A 16,330-nucleotide genomic window follows, 5' to 3' on the forward strand; every position below is an offset into this window, starting at 1 on the left:
ACTTTTCCCCGGACAACAGAGGAGACAGCCCCGACAGTTCTGGACCCAGCACAAAAAAGGTACCCGCAGCACCATCCTTCCTCTTACACAGGCACCCCGCAGCGTGATACAGTGGTGCTGTTGCCCTCGGCAACAGACACATTTATGAACTGTCTTGTTTCCCGGCTGTGATCCGCAGGATACCCTGTGCTTTACACTGCGCGAGTTTGGACAATTAAACACGTTTGCTGTGAACTTTCCTGTGGTTCCTGCCTGTCTGTCACACTGCACCAACCCCGCTGCACTACAATGTGTATAATCCCTCTATACTTTACTGTACTTGTATAATCCCTCTATACTGTACGTTTATAATCGCTCCACTGTACGGTGTATCATCCCTTTATACTTTACTGTATGTGTATAATCCCTCTACTGTACGTGTATAATCCCTCTATACTGTGCGTGTATAATCCCCCCTCTGTACTGTATGTGTATAATCCCTTCTCTACTGTACGTGTATAATCCCCCCTCTGTACTGTATGTGTATAATCCCTCCTCTACTGTACGTGTATAATCCCCCCTCTGTACTGTATGTGTATAATCACCCCACTGTACGTGTATAATTCCTCTATGCTGTATGTATAATCCCTCCTCTATACTGTACGTGTATAATCCCTCTATACGTGTATAATTCCTCTATGCTGTATGTATAATCCCTCTATACTGTACGTGTATAATCCCTCTATACTCTACGTGTATAATTCCTCTATGCTGTATGTATAATCCCTCTATACTGTACGTGTATAATCCCTCTATACTCTACGTGTATAATTCCTCTATGCTGTATGTATAATCCCTCTATACTGTACGTGTATAATCCCTCTATACTGTACGTGTATAATCCCTCTATACTGTACGTGTATAATTCCTGTATACTTTACTGTACGTGCATAATTCCTCCTCTGTACTGTGTATAATCCCACTATACTACTATACCTGTATAATCCCTCTATACTGTAAGTGTATTTTCCTCTATACTGTATATATACTATCCCTACTCTACCGTACTGTACATGCATTATCCCTTTATACCGTATATATACTATCTCTCCTATATACCGCACTGTACATGTATTATCCCTTCTCTATACCGTATATAGACTCTCTCCTATATACTGTACATGTATTATCCGTTCTTTATACCGTATATACTATCCCTCCTATATACCGTACTGTACATGTATTATCCCTTCACTATATATATATATATATATGTATATATATATTACTATCCGCTATACTACACCTGCACTAGCCTCTATACCGCACTGTACGTGTCTTTCCCTCCTGTACCCGGCCTAGCCACATGTTCTGGAGGGAAGAGGCAGCCCTTGTACAGGGCAGTATCTGTGGCTGTACGTTATGTCATCTGCCATATCTCCCTCCCTCCTGTATATGGGAACAATATGGCAGCTCCACCCTCCTGTCATGCTGAGGTGTCACCTCCCAGCTCTCACACTTCCCTCTTCTCCCTCCTAGTCAGCAGCTGTATGACTTGTGTAGTAGTGTAATGATAGCTGTGGGGATCCTGTCACGCCGCGCTCCGGACAGTATGTATATCCTTATTATACGTGTTCCTGATGTGTGTCACTAGTGTAATGTCAGCCAGGACATCGTCCACCTCTGGTGCTGCGACAACCACAACTGCTGTAGATGTAGTGCATTTCTTTTATGAGGAAAAGTCTTGGCGGTGAGACGTAATGTCTCACAATGGACCAGTTATTACTTATCACATGTGCAAAACTTTCCATGCACGAAAGTGAAATGCGTCAGTAAGAAAGTGGTCACATCTCACCGTGTACGCCAAATGTGGCGGTGTGCCCTCATGTCGCCGGTGTACGGACTCTTTGGCATACGTGTCACCATACCCTTTTAGGTTTTTTCTGTTGTACTTTTCGATATAGAGGGGCTGTTGACATCATGTGTTTGCAGTATGTTTGATGGACCACGTTTAATCTACATGATAAAAATGGGTCATATGGGTCATCTTAAAACCATCCAAAAGGGAGTAGGTTGGGTGTACATGGGAGTAAACGTGGTGTGGAAGTTTATCTCCTGGTCTAAAAAAACCCATAATTGCAATATGTATTATATAATTAATCCAGATTGTGATGACAGTGCCAATAGTGTCTGTAAAGCGCTGTGGAATTAATGCCGGAACAGCAGGAAGACACATACTAAAGCAAGCAATTTTGATATTTATTTTGATCATTATGGATGGTAGGACCTTTTACAGATATGTTTATTGTTCTATAAAACATGTGAGTCAATGTGCCATGTATGCCATATAAATGAATCCCATGTACCACTTTTTGCCATTTAATCACTCATATGGATAATGATTTACTTGCACACGTGACTAATTTCTTGACATTTATTCTATTCAAAAACAAATGTCAGGAATGAGAATGCCCGATCCGTGCTTATCTTAACACCATATTCATTGACAATGAGCCTGGTGGACAGATACTGGCACACACTTCTTATATAGCGCCCATTGAGTGTGCCCATTTGTCACCTATCATTCTGAGGCACTATTGTGTGAGTAGAGCAGGGTGATGGCATGCCATAATGATAATTTTGTTAAGGGGTTGTAGAGTTTTCTTTCCTGAAGTGATAGAACAATTTCTAAAGTCTGAAAAAGGATTTTTCATGGACTAGAAAAATGGATAGTTTCATCAGTGATTTTCATCAGTTTTTTTTTAATTTTCATTAGTTTGTTACGATTATTATCACTTTTTTTTTTCTCATGTGAAAAAAATCCCCTCCTTCTCCTATCTATAATTTAAATGAAAATCGGACCGGAATTGGATAATATTTGAGTTCTGTTTGACTTTTTTTTTTTCTCTGACCCATTGATTTGCATTGGTGACTTTAACTCAGATCAAGATCGGACATGTCTCTGCAACTTTCTGTGGATTATCAGTTCCATGAAAAATCACGGCCATGTGAATGGTTCCATTCACTATCGTAGGTATAAGTAATATATTTTTAGGGCAGGGTCCTTAATCCTCCTATACCAGTCATGAGTGGTATTGATTAAGATTATTGTACTTGCTTTTTATTATGTATACCCCTCCTCACATGTAAAGCGCCATGGAATAAATGGCGCTATAATATTAATAAATAATAATATCAGTGAAAAAACATGAATACACTTACCGTTAGTCTGAGCATTCCGATACTGCAAATATCGGGTATCGGATGATATTCGCTGTATCGGAATTCCGATACTGAGTTCTGATTCTTTTACGATATCGGATACCGGAATTTGAAGTTCCTATAGTGCAATTATGCACTATAATGGAGTGTGGGCGGAGACTGCGTGTGTGCATGGGCGGGGTCTGTGCATGACCGTGGGGGGTCTGTACGTGCCTGCCCGAGCTGCCGGGGGTCTGTGCAGCCCCGCACAGAGCCCCGGCAGGCACGCACAGAGCCCCGGCAGGCACGCACAGACACCCGAGAGGCCAGTACAGAGCCCCGGCAGGCCCGCACAGACCCCGCCTGCACACACAGACATGCACAGTGTCCGCCCACACTCTTCCCCCCCTCCAGAACAGGAAGGACTAGGACAGAAAGGGCTTATTTACATTCCGATATTTGTGTCCCATTGACTTGCATTGGTATCGGTATCGGCAATATCCGATATTTTTTGGATATCGGCCGATCCAATCCAATACCGATACTTCTGAATATCGGAAGGTATCGCTCAACACTACTTACCGTATATGAGAAAAACTGATGTGCGAATAAGCCATTCGGAGGAGATTTTTGTCAACTTACAGAAAAATGATGTTCAGGAAGGGCACTGTATTTATCAAGACTGGGATTCCTTAGAGAGGTTCTCCGGCGTATGATCTTGATTACCTATTCAACAATGTCAGATCAGTAGGGGGTTCGACACTCAGCACATCCAACAGTCAGCTGCCAGCAGCTTTGGCGACAGCCAGCCAGGACCTTTCACTAACTTTTTCATGTTCAAATAGACGTGTTTTTGTTTTGTAATGTCGCATCTATTAGCAATCAAAGTATTTGGCACCCAATGAGTTAACTTTTGTTAAATCCAAGTGCGTGTTACCAGAGAGTTTTCACTGGGGGCGTGTACTTCTTCTCGCTGTATGAGGTGCTTAATCATAAGCAGGTTTCTGAATGGATGGACTTCATTTTGTATTTTTCCAACAGTCATATCACTCACATGATGCAGTTTTCCCTGGCAGAGATACCGCTATTGATGCGGTTTCTCTTTTCTTGGTAAATCATCCTCATGGCTGTTCTGTTCCTGGATTCGAACCAGTGAGTTTTGGCTTGGGAATCAACCTAATAATACACTGAGCTATTAAGGAGTGTGAGATCAGGTTGTATTTTGTAGTATACAGGAAAAAAAAGATATTTCCATCACTAGAATCAAAAGTAGTAACAATGCAGTGAGATGACAAGAATCTGCATATCTAATCATATGCTAAATAGTTGCAAGTCAAATTTATGTATGAGATAGCCAAGATGATTGTCTATAAAATGATGGTAGTCTCACTTTAGAAGCAGGAGTGGATGGTGAGATATGGCGCCTGAAAGCCAAACGTTCAAAACATTGTTACCGTTTTGCTCATCAGTGTAGCATGACAGCTTTCACTGCTTATAAAATGACCTTATCTAAAAGGTGTTAGTCATCTGTGTTCTACTCCCAGTACATTCTAATTGCAGCGCCCCAGAGTCCTGGTCGTTGCAGTACTGTGGCTCCGCCGCTAAGGGGGGCTATGGTACATCTGATGGCACTGAAGGAGTTCATCTGACCAGGTATCACATACACCAATACATTTCACAGTCGGGCCTCCAGGGGGAGCTAAGGGTGCTATTTATTAGGCCACTCCTCACCGTGTGGGTAAACTGGGGGTCAGGCAGGAAGTTAGACAGAAAGCTGACTGGGTTGGAACCAGGCAACACCTTGTGGCAGGGGGTGTTGTGGGGAAGATTCGGTAGGGTCCCTGTCAGGTTTGGGACCCTGACAGAGGCCTGGCAACAAGAAAGAACGTCACGGGACCGTGCCTGCTCAGCATAGCGGCGGTGCCCTAAGAAAGGAACAGAAGCGAGATATATTGTGCTGAGTGAGAAACGAGATCAAAGCAAGAAGGAGAATACCAGTAGGAGTCGTGCTGTAAGACCGAGGCAACATCCTACTGAGGCGCACAACCGGCGGCCGGAACGCCGGGGAAGTATTCATATATCTAGCTCCAAGCAATACTTCAAACCAACGGCAGGACAGTCAGTCATAGGCGGGCTGTCTCACCTAAATCACCTATGCAGACATGGGGGGCAACCTGTGGAGAGGGGCGACTCTAGGGTCCCGGAAGAGCTCCGAGCCTACCCGTCATACGGGTGCGTCCCAACCATAACACCGAGAGGGACGGTGGATTAGCAGAACATCATCTAATTGAGTTGTTGTGAGGGAACACGAGAAACAGACACAACAGTTGTGGGGACTATCCCGTAAGCACAGCAGGGGAGGACCACAACACATAGCGCTAGCAGGAAGGCACAGATTTCCACCTGCAAAGGGAACTCTGGAGGTGCCATCGGACCGGCCGGACTTGCGCAGCCTGGTGAGCCGTATTCCGGACTGAAGACCCAGAGACCTTCAGTAAAGAGGTAAAGAGCAACCTGGTGTCCTCGTTATTTACTGCACCGCACCACCACCACCATCCACGTCTATTATTTACTGTACGCCCCTCAGCAGGGTCACGGACCGGGCATAGCCACCGTGACAACCCCAGAGCAGAGACTCAGAGGCCCGGTACCAGGTACCCCTCGGCCCTGCGGCAGTGGGGGCGCTACAACTTGGCATCACGAACAGGATCTACTTAAGCCTGAAGAATCAGGTCATGTGTGCCTTGGAACTGCGATTTATTATACTTGGACTGTGACTTATTGCAAAGACTGTGGATTACCATTTGCCGCCAGAAGTTCCCGCCAAAACCGCCGCCATTACAGCGCTAAGGAGAGCGCAGGAGAAGAAGAAGGGCGTGGAGTGGGCGTAGACAAGCTGGAGAGCGCGAAAGACAATGGCCGCCCAGTCTAAATATTTCTGCCCCTTGAGGACGTGTCCGTCAGCAGCCGAGATCCGCCTACTGATCCTCAATGGGGGGCGGAGACAAAGAAAATGAAACCGCCCACGAAGGAGAGAGCGGGAAAAGGACCAGGAAGAAGAAGTCAGTGAGATGGAGGACGCCATGGCCAGCCGCCCGGAGCCGGAGCGTGGTGTCGGAGCTGAGGACTCCCCCAGCTACCCGGAGACGCACCGCAGCCAGACCTCCACAGTTGACACTGACCTCCTGCAGACCGGAGCGGACGAGCTGATCCACCAACTCCTGCAGACGCAGCTGAGTACTGAGGCCGGGTGGAAGAAGACCATCATCGGAAGCCTCACCTCACCAGACGTCTGCCGGCAGCCTCATCTGGTCCGGATCAAGAAAGAAGTTCCAGCGCTCCAAAGCCAGAAAGCAAGGCCCTGCCGGAAAGGGGTATGCTGCGAGCAGAGATGACAACATCGCAGCACAAGGCCCCGCAACCAGCGTTCCAGACCCCAGCGGAGACGGAGCAGATCGGCACCGGAGGGACCGCATCTGAAGCAGGTATGAAGGACGACCCTGCCCTGATGACTGACACCACTCCCGCGACTGCTAGTGCCACAGCTGCTGACTCCGTTCCAGTGACTGATCTTGCAGCAGCCGCTACCTCTGCTGCAGCAAATGCCCCTACTCAAGCTGCGCAGACCTCCATCGCTGTGCATGACTTAACCGTACATGCAAGACGGATTAACGGCGTTTGTCCAGCACTGGGTATAACCCTGGACCTCACTTTTCCCAGGCCAAGAAGGGTTAAGTGCCAGGTGCAGCCCTGGAAGCCGTCCAACTAAACCTCGGAAACCTGAAACTATACATAGTTAACTATTTGTTTCCCTGCTTTTTGCTGCTTTAAACCCGACTAGGGTTAACTCTTAAAGGGATCCCTTTGTTTACCCGGGATCCCTTCCTCTGCTTTTGCTTTTGTTTCCTGTTTTCTCATTGTTGAAAAGAACTGCTGGAATCATGAACAATGCATGATACAAACTCCTTGTAAATAGTTTGCACCTTCTTAAAGGTGCTTCTTACTGGTTTTACATACAAGACGGACTCTTTGTGAAGATACGGTTCTTGGAACCTGCACTGGAGTCCTTGCTGCATACGGACTTGCAGCTTGAAAAGTTGCACTATCTCATAGAGACTTGGTCCCCTCTTAAAGGGGATGTTCATCGATAGCACTTAAGGAATGATGATGCTTTAAAAGAAGAAGTAATAATGTTGATATGTGAAAGTTAAATGTAACCAATTAGTTGATTGTAAGAAATGTTCAATAATGTTAATAGAAGAATGAGGACAGGAAGTGAACCCGTAGGGGTTAGTGGTGAGTCCTCTTAGGAGCCATATAGAGATGGCTCAGTGATCTCAAACTGAAAGAAAAACATGTTCTATACTGTGTATAGTAGTGGAAGGACAGTAGGCTTGGGCGGAAAGGAGCGGTCCTGTGATAGAAAGGAGAGGCAGTAGGTCTGGAGCCGTTAGGACAGGCGGTCCTGCAGATGTAAAGTAAGAGAATGTAGCACAGTTGCTTAAGCCTTATAATGTGTTATAAGAAGGTCTTTAGTGGATTTAGAGTGTACATCCTTAAAGGCAATGTTGAATTAATGTTTAAAAATTTTGCACTTAGTAGAATACCCGGTTGGGTAAGAAAAGTTATTTAAAAGTATTTAACCATGTTTGTAACGTTCAAGTGTCCTCACCTCCCATAAAGGGAAGCTCTGTTCAAATATGCTTATTGTTATTGCACTCACAAAAATTGTATGTCTTTTTGCTGACATGTATTGTTGTTTTCTTCCCAGTCCCGGAGTACTGGATTTAACCGGGGGGGAGTGCAGCGCCCCAGAGTCCTGGTCGTTGCAGTACTGTGGCTCCGCCGCTAAGGGGGGCTATGGTACGTCTGATGGCACTGAAGGAGTTCATCTGACCAGGTATCACATACACCAATACATTTCACAGTCGGGCCTCCAGGGGGAGCTAAGGGTGCTATTTATTAGGCCACTCCTCACCGTGTGGGTAAACTGGGGGTCAGGCAGGAAGTTAGACAGAAAGCTGACTGGGTTGGAACCAGGCAACACCTTGTGGCAGGGGGTGTTGTGGGGAAGATTCGGTAGGGTCCCTGTCAGGTTTGGGACCCTGACAGAGGCCTGGCAACAGGAAAGAACATCACGGGACCGTGCCTGCTCAGCATAGCGGCGGTGCCCTAAGAAAGGAACAGAAGCGAGATATATTGTGCTGAGTGAGAAACGAGATCAAAGCAAGAAGGAGAATACCAGTAGGAGTCGTGCTGTAAGACCGAGGCAACATCCTACTGAGGCGCACAACCGGCGGCCGGAACGCCGAGGAAGTATTCATATATCTAGCTCCAAGCAATACTTCAAACCAACGGCAGGACAGTCAGTCATAGGCGGGCTGTCTCACCTAAATCACCTATGCAGACATGGGGGGCAACCTGTGGAGAGGGGCGACTCTAGGGTCCCGGAAGAGCTCCGAGCCTACCCGTCATACGGGTGCGTCCCAACCATAACACCGGGAGGGACGGAGGATTAGCAGAACATCATCTAATCGAGTTGTTGTGAGGGAACACGAGAAACAGACACAACAGTTGTGAGGCCCGGTATCGGGTACCCCTCGGCCCTGCGGCAGTGGGGGCGCTACATAATCATTGAGGAGTTTAGGCCAGACGATCAGGACTATCTCTCATACATTGCTCTAAGCTATTGTGGGGGGGTGCTCTTTTTTCCCCCAGTGTGTTTCTGCCTGATTGATCAGCATCATACAGGGAGAAGAAGTACACACCCCCTGTGAAAACCATCTGATAACACTCACTTGGACTTAACAAAAGTTTACTCATTAGGTGCAAAATACCTTGATTCCTAATATCTCCACAATGGAGAAGTGAAAAAAAAAGTTTTATTTGGTTCTTCAGCCACTATTGCATCTTGTGTCCAGATCAACATGAAAAAAATTGGTAAAAGCAGAGCCACTGAACTCAGTGATTAGTTGTAGCGGTGTTGCATACTATTGATGAAACATCACCACTAAAACTACAACGCAGAGGCAGAGAACCGGCAATGGATCCAGTAAAGGCGAGTACAATCTGATTTTGTTTTCTTATATGAGTGCTATCATTTAGAGATCACTTTTTTTAAAAGCGGAAAAATCCTTTAACCCCTTTCCAACGTTGGGAGTAATAATACGCCCACGTCGGACTCCCTCCCGGTGCTAAACCCACATCTTTCTCAGCACATGTCATCTGTTTTGAACAGCTGACATGTGTCTCTAACAGCCACGGGTGGAATAATGATCCACCCATGGCTGTTAACTAGTTAAATGCCGCTGTCAATCTCTGACAGCGGCATTTAACTTGCTCTTCCGGGAAGCGCGCCGTAAATCCCGCCCATCGGTGACCCTGTCACGTGATGGCGGGTCACCGAAGGGTTGGCATGACAACCAGAGGTCTCCAGCAGACCTCTATGGTTGTCATAGCAGATTGTTATGAGCGTCGCCCGGTGGTCGGTGCTCATAGCAAGTGAGCATTTCTGCTACATACAGGCGATCTGATCACCACTTAAATTAAAAAAAAAAGAACCTAGGCATGTTTGGTGTCTATGAACTTGTAATGACCTGGAGAATCATAATGGCAGGTTAGTTTTAGCATTTAGTGAAAAGGGAAATAAAAACAAATCAAACACCAACTGTGCAATTGCACTTTCTTTGGAATTTCACCGCACTTTTTCACGTTTTCCAGTACACGATATGTTAAAACCAATGTCGTTCAAAAGTACAACTTGTCCCACAAAAAAACAAGCCCTCACATGGCCATTTTGACCAAAAAATAAAAAAAGTTATGTCTCTGGGAGGAAGGGGAGCAAAAAATGCAACAATAGAAAATAGCCCGGGGGTTAAGGGGTTAAAGCTGCTGCAATTGGGCAGGCCCGGTCTCTTACAGATACAGCCATAACCCTGGGAAGAAGACAGAAGTGGGTTATTATTGCCGGTCTTCTCTATGCTACTATTTCAGGGAAAGTCGCCCACTTTTTTCCAATCTCTTACAGTATTTGCCATTATGAAATATGTTCTTGAAATTAATAAGCGTTATATAGTGGAGTCTATATTATTTTACTCAGATCATCGTATTAATGGACCCAATGGCTTAGTGTCCTTGAAAACTATTCAGGAGGCAAAAAAAAATAATGGATGTGTTTAGCCATTTATTATACATAGGACTATTATGAACTTTTATTGTGAGATAATTTTACAATACTTGATAAAATAATGTCCAAAATTCATATAAAAATTGAATTTAAATTACCATATACTCAGTACGAGATCAGAAAATGTTAATAAATCCATGAATGTATAGTTAGTGCAATGGAAAACCCCTGGGGGTGAGGGGCGTCATATAAAGACTTTCCTTGCCCAGTCTTCCTCGCCTACATCTGGTACAGTGTTTATCCCAATGAATAGTTGTGTCTCTCTTGCAGGGTGTGATTGGCAGAGCCCGTCTGGTTAATGGACGGAGAAGGAAATGTTACAGATGGATTTGAACAATGAAAGGAAGATCTTGGAATGTTGGAAAGTCTGAAATCGAGGCAGCGGTATAGAAAAGTTCTCCGAGAACCAGAAAACCTCACATCTCTCAGTCCAAAACATGGTGCTCGGTTTTGGGATTCTGTAGAACTTTGGATAACGTCACTTTGGGTGATCTTATAGGTCCTAATATATCTCCTGCCATTATGAAGTGGCTCTGTAAACTCGAAGAGTCTGAAAAATTTTGGGTAAGCTTTTTATTTTTTATAGATAATATTCAGCCTTTGAAATGCTACATTTTACGAGTTGCCTAGGCTTCTTTATTGTGTTTGTGACAGGGTCTATGTTTGCCTATGGATTTAGGTGATATTCCACTTTTGGTCCCAAAGATTATTTGAGAAAATATTATTGGAACTTGAGTAGAGCCCTTTGACCTCTGCAGAAGATCGATTTTATTTTGCCCTTTTTGCATTGCTGGTCTTCCTGTAGCTGTGACGCATCGTACATCCATTTGGCCGTCCTCATTGGCGAGGCTAGCATGTACAGTATAAGGCTGCAAAGACCAATGTTTATGTCCAATTTGCCTTTTTTCTCTTTTTTTTGCGTTGTTCCATTACAAACAAAGGAAATAAGCATGTATAACAAAACATGTGCAATTGCAATGATTTTCTGGGAGAAATACTTTGTTTTCTAGAACAATTTCAAGGGTTCCAACGCTTTCGGCCCTGACTGTATATTAAACTGTACTAACCATGTAGGATAATCCCCTACTACATAAGGTGTTTATAACATAGGCTTATTTGATTGTTTTTGGAGCTTTTCTATTAAATGACTGTGGCTGTTACAGTAAGTGCAGGGAGTAGTCTTCCCTGGAGATCGTCCATTGTTGGCGACTCTCAATGTGAGCAAAATTCATCAGGAAATGTCTGATTGCTTATACTATAGCTGCAATATGGAAAAAAAAGGAAAGGTCTCCGTGATTTTTTGGGCACATACACTGTGCTTTAAAGATCCCAGTCCTCATAGATGTTAATGGTAATGTGTTCTTTTGGTGAAATCACCGGTAGAACATGTACGTGAAGCACGGACGTCTGAATCAGGCCTAAATCATAGCTTTTCGCAGGCTTGTCTAGAAGTAGGATTCTAGCTATTCATTGAAATACTTGAATATTGGTTAATAGACCGTATTTGTTTTGGCTTAAACCATAAAACAAGAGCGAGATAATGACAGGGTGCAAGTGTAATAATCCTTCCCCAGACACAACATACTGCATGTCATTGCTAAGGTGAATGGTTAACTGATAGCTATGTTGTATAGTCAGCAGCTACTTACAAGTCTGGAGCCGGAGATTATGATAAAAGCTGTATTCGGGGAATTTGCAGGCACTATGTGACAGATTTAAGCCTCATTGAAACGTCCGTGTTTCACGGAAGAGATCTGTCTGTTTTTTTCCCGCACACATTATGGTCTATGGGGCTTTTGAGTGTCCACAAAAAATAGACATGTCCGATTTTGATCCAAGTCATGGGTCAACTCCCTCATTCAAGTTAAAAACTCGATCCCTACTTGTTGCACCCTAGTGCTGGCCATTTTTCACATTAGTCGGAAAAGAGAAGTTTGAGAAAACCTCGATCACTTTTTGTGCATTCAAAAATAAAAACTGCTGAAACACTAATTTTTGAAGAGTTTTTGGACTTGAAACTCCAAATCGTCCTTCAAATCTCAAACCTTTGAGTTTCTCTTCAACATAAAGACTCTGTGTACATTCAGCCTTAAAATGGGCACACTGACCAAACAACAATGAAAATTTGTCTATTTTTTTTCACAAAGGAGAAAAAAAATCGGATATTCAAATGAAGATTTATACTAGTGATTGACCATCGCCACTAAACGACAATTATTAATAATCTGAACTATCACTAATTGATGTAATATATTAGTTGTTTGTTCTTGCAGGATGTAAACCAGACTTGGCACACAGATAATCCCGACTTCTCCTGGTGTTTCCATAATACCATCCTTTACTGGATACCCTGTTTTTACCTATTTGTCTGTTCACCATTTTACGTCCTCTACCTACGACGCCATGGACGAGGCTACATCAGGCTGTCTCTTCTCAGCAAGGCAAAGACTGTAAGTACTGTAAACTGTCGTGCAGCCATATGGGGTCATCTTACTGCTGGATTTATTCCCCCACCATGAAAGAACTATTATCCGTCTTTGCATATTGTTTAGAAAACTGTCATATATATACATACATACCGTATGTATATACATTTTTGTATGGATCAGAATGTGGGTCCAGAAATAATTCTCCGATAGGTACATCATAAGATTTGACACCCTGCCAGAAGTGTTAGTCCAATTTAAGCATAAAGTTCATCTCGTGAGATATTTTTCCATGTTTTGTTTGTTCCAGAAGCAATACGTCTTCCTTCTAAGTTTGTACATAAAACCACCTCATCTGCAATATCATCAGAAAACAAAGAAAGTTCACTTTCAACATCCCTTTCAAAAATGATTGCTTCAATCTCTTGAGCAGTCAAACCCTTTGAGGAAGACTGTGCCATTGTTGTTCACTTAGATGTCAGCAAACAAAAAAGTTAAAACTAAGAAGAAAAAACAATAATTACAATAACTTGTTACCTGCAGCAAAATGACACAAAAACTGATGAATATGGAATAAACAGGCCAGTGTCATCAAAATATGTGGTTTTCCAAAAAAGCATTTTTGTAAAGAAATGCCTGTCATATAAAATGATATAAGCAACTGGAAATTACCAAAAACAACAAACCTGAGGAATACCTAGAGTTTCGAAATTCAAAGTTAAGTAATTTTGCAGAAAATAGCAGAAAAGTAAGCTAATGGGTCTAAAAGGCCCGCATTATGCATCCTAGGGTTAAATAAGAGATCAGATTTGATTATTCAATATTAATGTTATATAATTTGTTAAAGTTGTACTTCTTTGTTAAATGTACCTTGGTTTAAGCTATTTTTAGAGAGAACATTTAACTTTTTTGTTTTTACGTTAACTTTTATTCTCAACGGTTTGTTGATTTAATTAGATCAGTCGTGCATAACTTTGTTTCTCCCTTTGTTCGGTCAACTTTTTTTTTGTAGCTATTCTACAGAACGTTGACCGATTATTGTAGCTCTTGCCAACTACACCACGTGTACATCAGTAGGGTTCATGGACGGAGTTGAGCTGTGGTTTTTTTAAGAATGGCTGACAAGTTTAGAAGACAGAGGAGGGGAAGAAGTGGCAGATAAGTGGAGAAGGAAGATGATTTGTATGGTTTAGATATGACACATTTTCTTCTATTTGTATGTACTAATGATTTGTGCAATCTTTAAACAAAGTACAGTTCCTTTTTCAGCTGGCCATACTCAGCAGTGTTCAGCAGGGTACTATGGGGCAGTAAAGAAGTTCTCCAATCATGTCATGTATTCATCACATATTGCCCTCAACGTTTGACATCGGTTTTGTCGTACACCGAGTCATTTATCTTTGGACTGTTCACTATTCCCTCTCATACTAGACTCTAATGTCTGCTCAGTTCTTTCTGCTTGTTGAGATGGTTCTTCTCGGTCAGTGCAGCTCGCTGTGTGACATCTAAGATAGGATCCATCTTTGTTTATGAGGAAGGCTCCCTCCTTTCTACTATCCTGATAGGAGTCCATCGATCACTGTTAATAAGGGGAGGGGGAGGTGAATGCCCCCATAATGATTACAGTGAACTCATATCTATGAAAAAGAACCTGTCTCCACTTTATGCTGAAATTACAAAGGGCCATGTAGACAGGTGATAGATCCGCTTTAACCACAGAATTCTCAGTGCCAGCAGAGATAAAGGGTTAAGAAGACAAACTAGGTAGTAAAGATGTATTCCATGTCGAATGGAAGATGTATTACATGTCATATGGAAAATGTAATTCATTCTCGCAGGGAAGATGTATGATGTGTAAAGTGCTACAGAGCAGTAGTCGCAACCAAGCTCCTGTACGGTTTCGCTCTGGCACTTTAGAGACAAGGGTTGTCCAAGTCCCAGTGGGCTGTAGGGTGTGGGGCGTATGACACTCACTTGTAGGCCACAGGCCTTCGCTGCCTCCAGGTCTCCGCCCTCAGGATCTGCCGGGACACCAAGTTCTTTGTAACAGTAAAACTTTTCTAAGCAGTCCAAGTTCATCAGGTGCGATAAGGCACTGCAATTTGTACTTCCTTCCTTCTTATCACAGTTAAGAATACTGGCTGCCTGAGTCAAGGCCAGACTCCTGATACTTGTGGTGGAGGACATGTTGCTGAACCCCGATTCCCCGCTGTTCTTTCGGGTCCTCAGTGGTGTCAGAATGTGTGGGACTAGGAGGCGTTGGAGCCCTGGCTCTACAAGTCGCAGTTGAGCAGCCACGTGGTGGCTTACCTTCTCGAGCTTCATTCCCTGGGGATCTCCCTCTTCTGTTTACAGTCACTGCGACTGCATATAACTCTCGTGGTCTGTCCTCCTTGATAAACCTGAGATTGTGTCCTGGCCACAGCATGTAGGGCCCATGCGGCAAGGACCCGGCGTTCAGTTAAACTTTATTTCAAGTGACTGCCTCCTGGATAAATCCATAGTCATTTACGGAATCATAATGCCGCACGACCCTTTGAGTTAATCAGTGTCTGATTTTGCTGCCTCCATGGAATTGCAACTGGGGCCGTACCAAAGGAAAAACGGAAAAAATTGGATCACCCATGACACCCATTGGGCCTTCTTGGGGTCTGGGGTTGAGGTTTCCTCCACATACATCTGCAACAGGGGAATGGAGGCTGCCCTTGGAACTGCCCCCACCAGGGCGTTCGATTGCGCCACAGGGCTACGGCCACACTAACATGACTGCCTTTTTCTGAGGCTCACGGTCTGGTTCAGGGACTGGCCAGGAAGCTTTGGTCTTAAGGCCCAGTTCTGTGTCCTGAAGTTTCTGAACAGGCTCTGCTAGGTCCATCAGCAGCCGCAGTCCTCCCGGCCACATCTCCTGCTTCTTCATCTTTTATTGCCATTAAGCCTGTCCAGGCCCACCACGAAGCGCAGCATTGTAGAATCTCTCCATATCATCTGGCTCTTCTCCTCTCTCTTACCAACAGTGGTGGTGGTCTATTTGCCTCAGGATGTACTCTTCCAGAACCCCGCTCTTCCCTGGGTGGTGCTACTTCCACTTTTCCTGATGGTTTTGCGGCAGTCTCTGCCTGTTCTCCATTGACTTGCTGCAGCAGGTGTGTGTTTTTTTTTTTCTTTTGTCTTGCGCATTGGAGGCGGGCTTTACTCACTATCGGCTTTCCTCTCTGGACAAGTCTCTCACTGGGCTTGATGGATTTTCGTGCTGTTTCTCTTTAGGTAGACCTACGATGGGCAGGTCAATCTAGCCATTTTGCGCCACTCAACACCATCTTGTCATCGGTGTTTGTCACCATCTTTGTTTTCACTGGATCCTCCCCTGCATCTACCAAGTTTTCTTGATGCATAGATTGATCCTGCCAACTACGCCAAATGTAAAGTGCTGCAGAGTGGTAGTCGCAACCAAGCTGCTGTCTGGTTTCGCTCTGGCACTTTACAGATAAGAGGTGTCCCAATGTGCTGTAGGGTATGGGGTGCATCACACTCGCTTGTA

General features: G+C 44.2%; 1 protein-coding gene across 1 annotated transcript in view; it reads left to right on the top strand.

Moving 5' to 3' along the window:
* The first annotated feature begins 1,478 nt into the window (after positions 1 to 1,478).
* The window catches only part of LOC143785981 (multidrug resistance-associated protein 1-like), a 79,825-nt gene continuing 64,973 nt past the window's right edge, over positions 1,479 to 16,330 (top strand). Inside the window, exons 1-3 of the mRNA XM_077275143.1 lie at positions 1,479 to 1,589; positions 10,637 to 10,930; positions 12,640 to 12,816. Coding sequence (XP_077131258.1) covers positions 10,889 to 10,930; positions 12,640 to 12,816 — 219 coding nt within the window. The 5' untranslated portion in view covers positions 1,479 to 1,589; positions 10,637 to 10,888. The remainder of the gene's footprint in view (positions 1,590 to 10,636; positions 10,931 to 12,639; positions 12,817 to 16,330) is intronic.

This window comes from Ranitomeya variabilis, chromosome 7, assembly GCF_051348905.1.
Source record: "Ranitomeya variabilis isolate aRanVar5 chromosome 7, aRanVar5.hap1, whole genome shotgun sequence".
Classification (NCBI taxonomy): Eukaryota; Metazoa; Chordata; class Amphibia; order Anura; family Dendrobatidae; genus Ranitomeya; species Ranitomeya variabilis.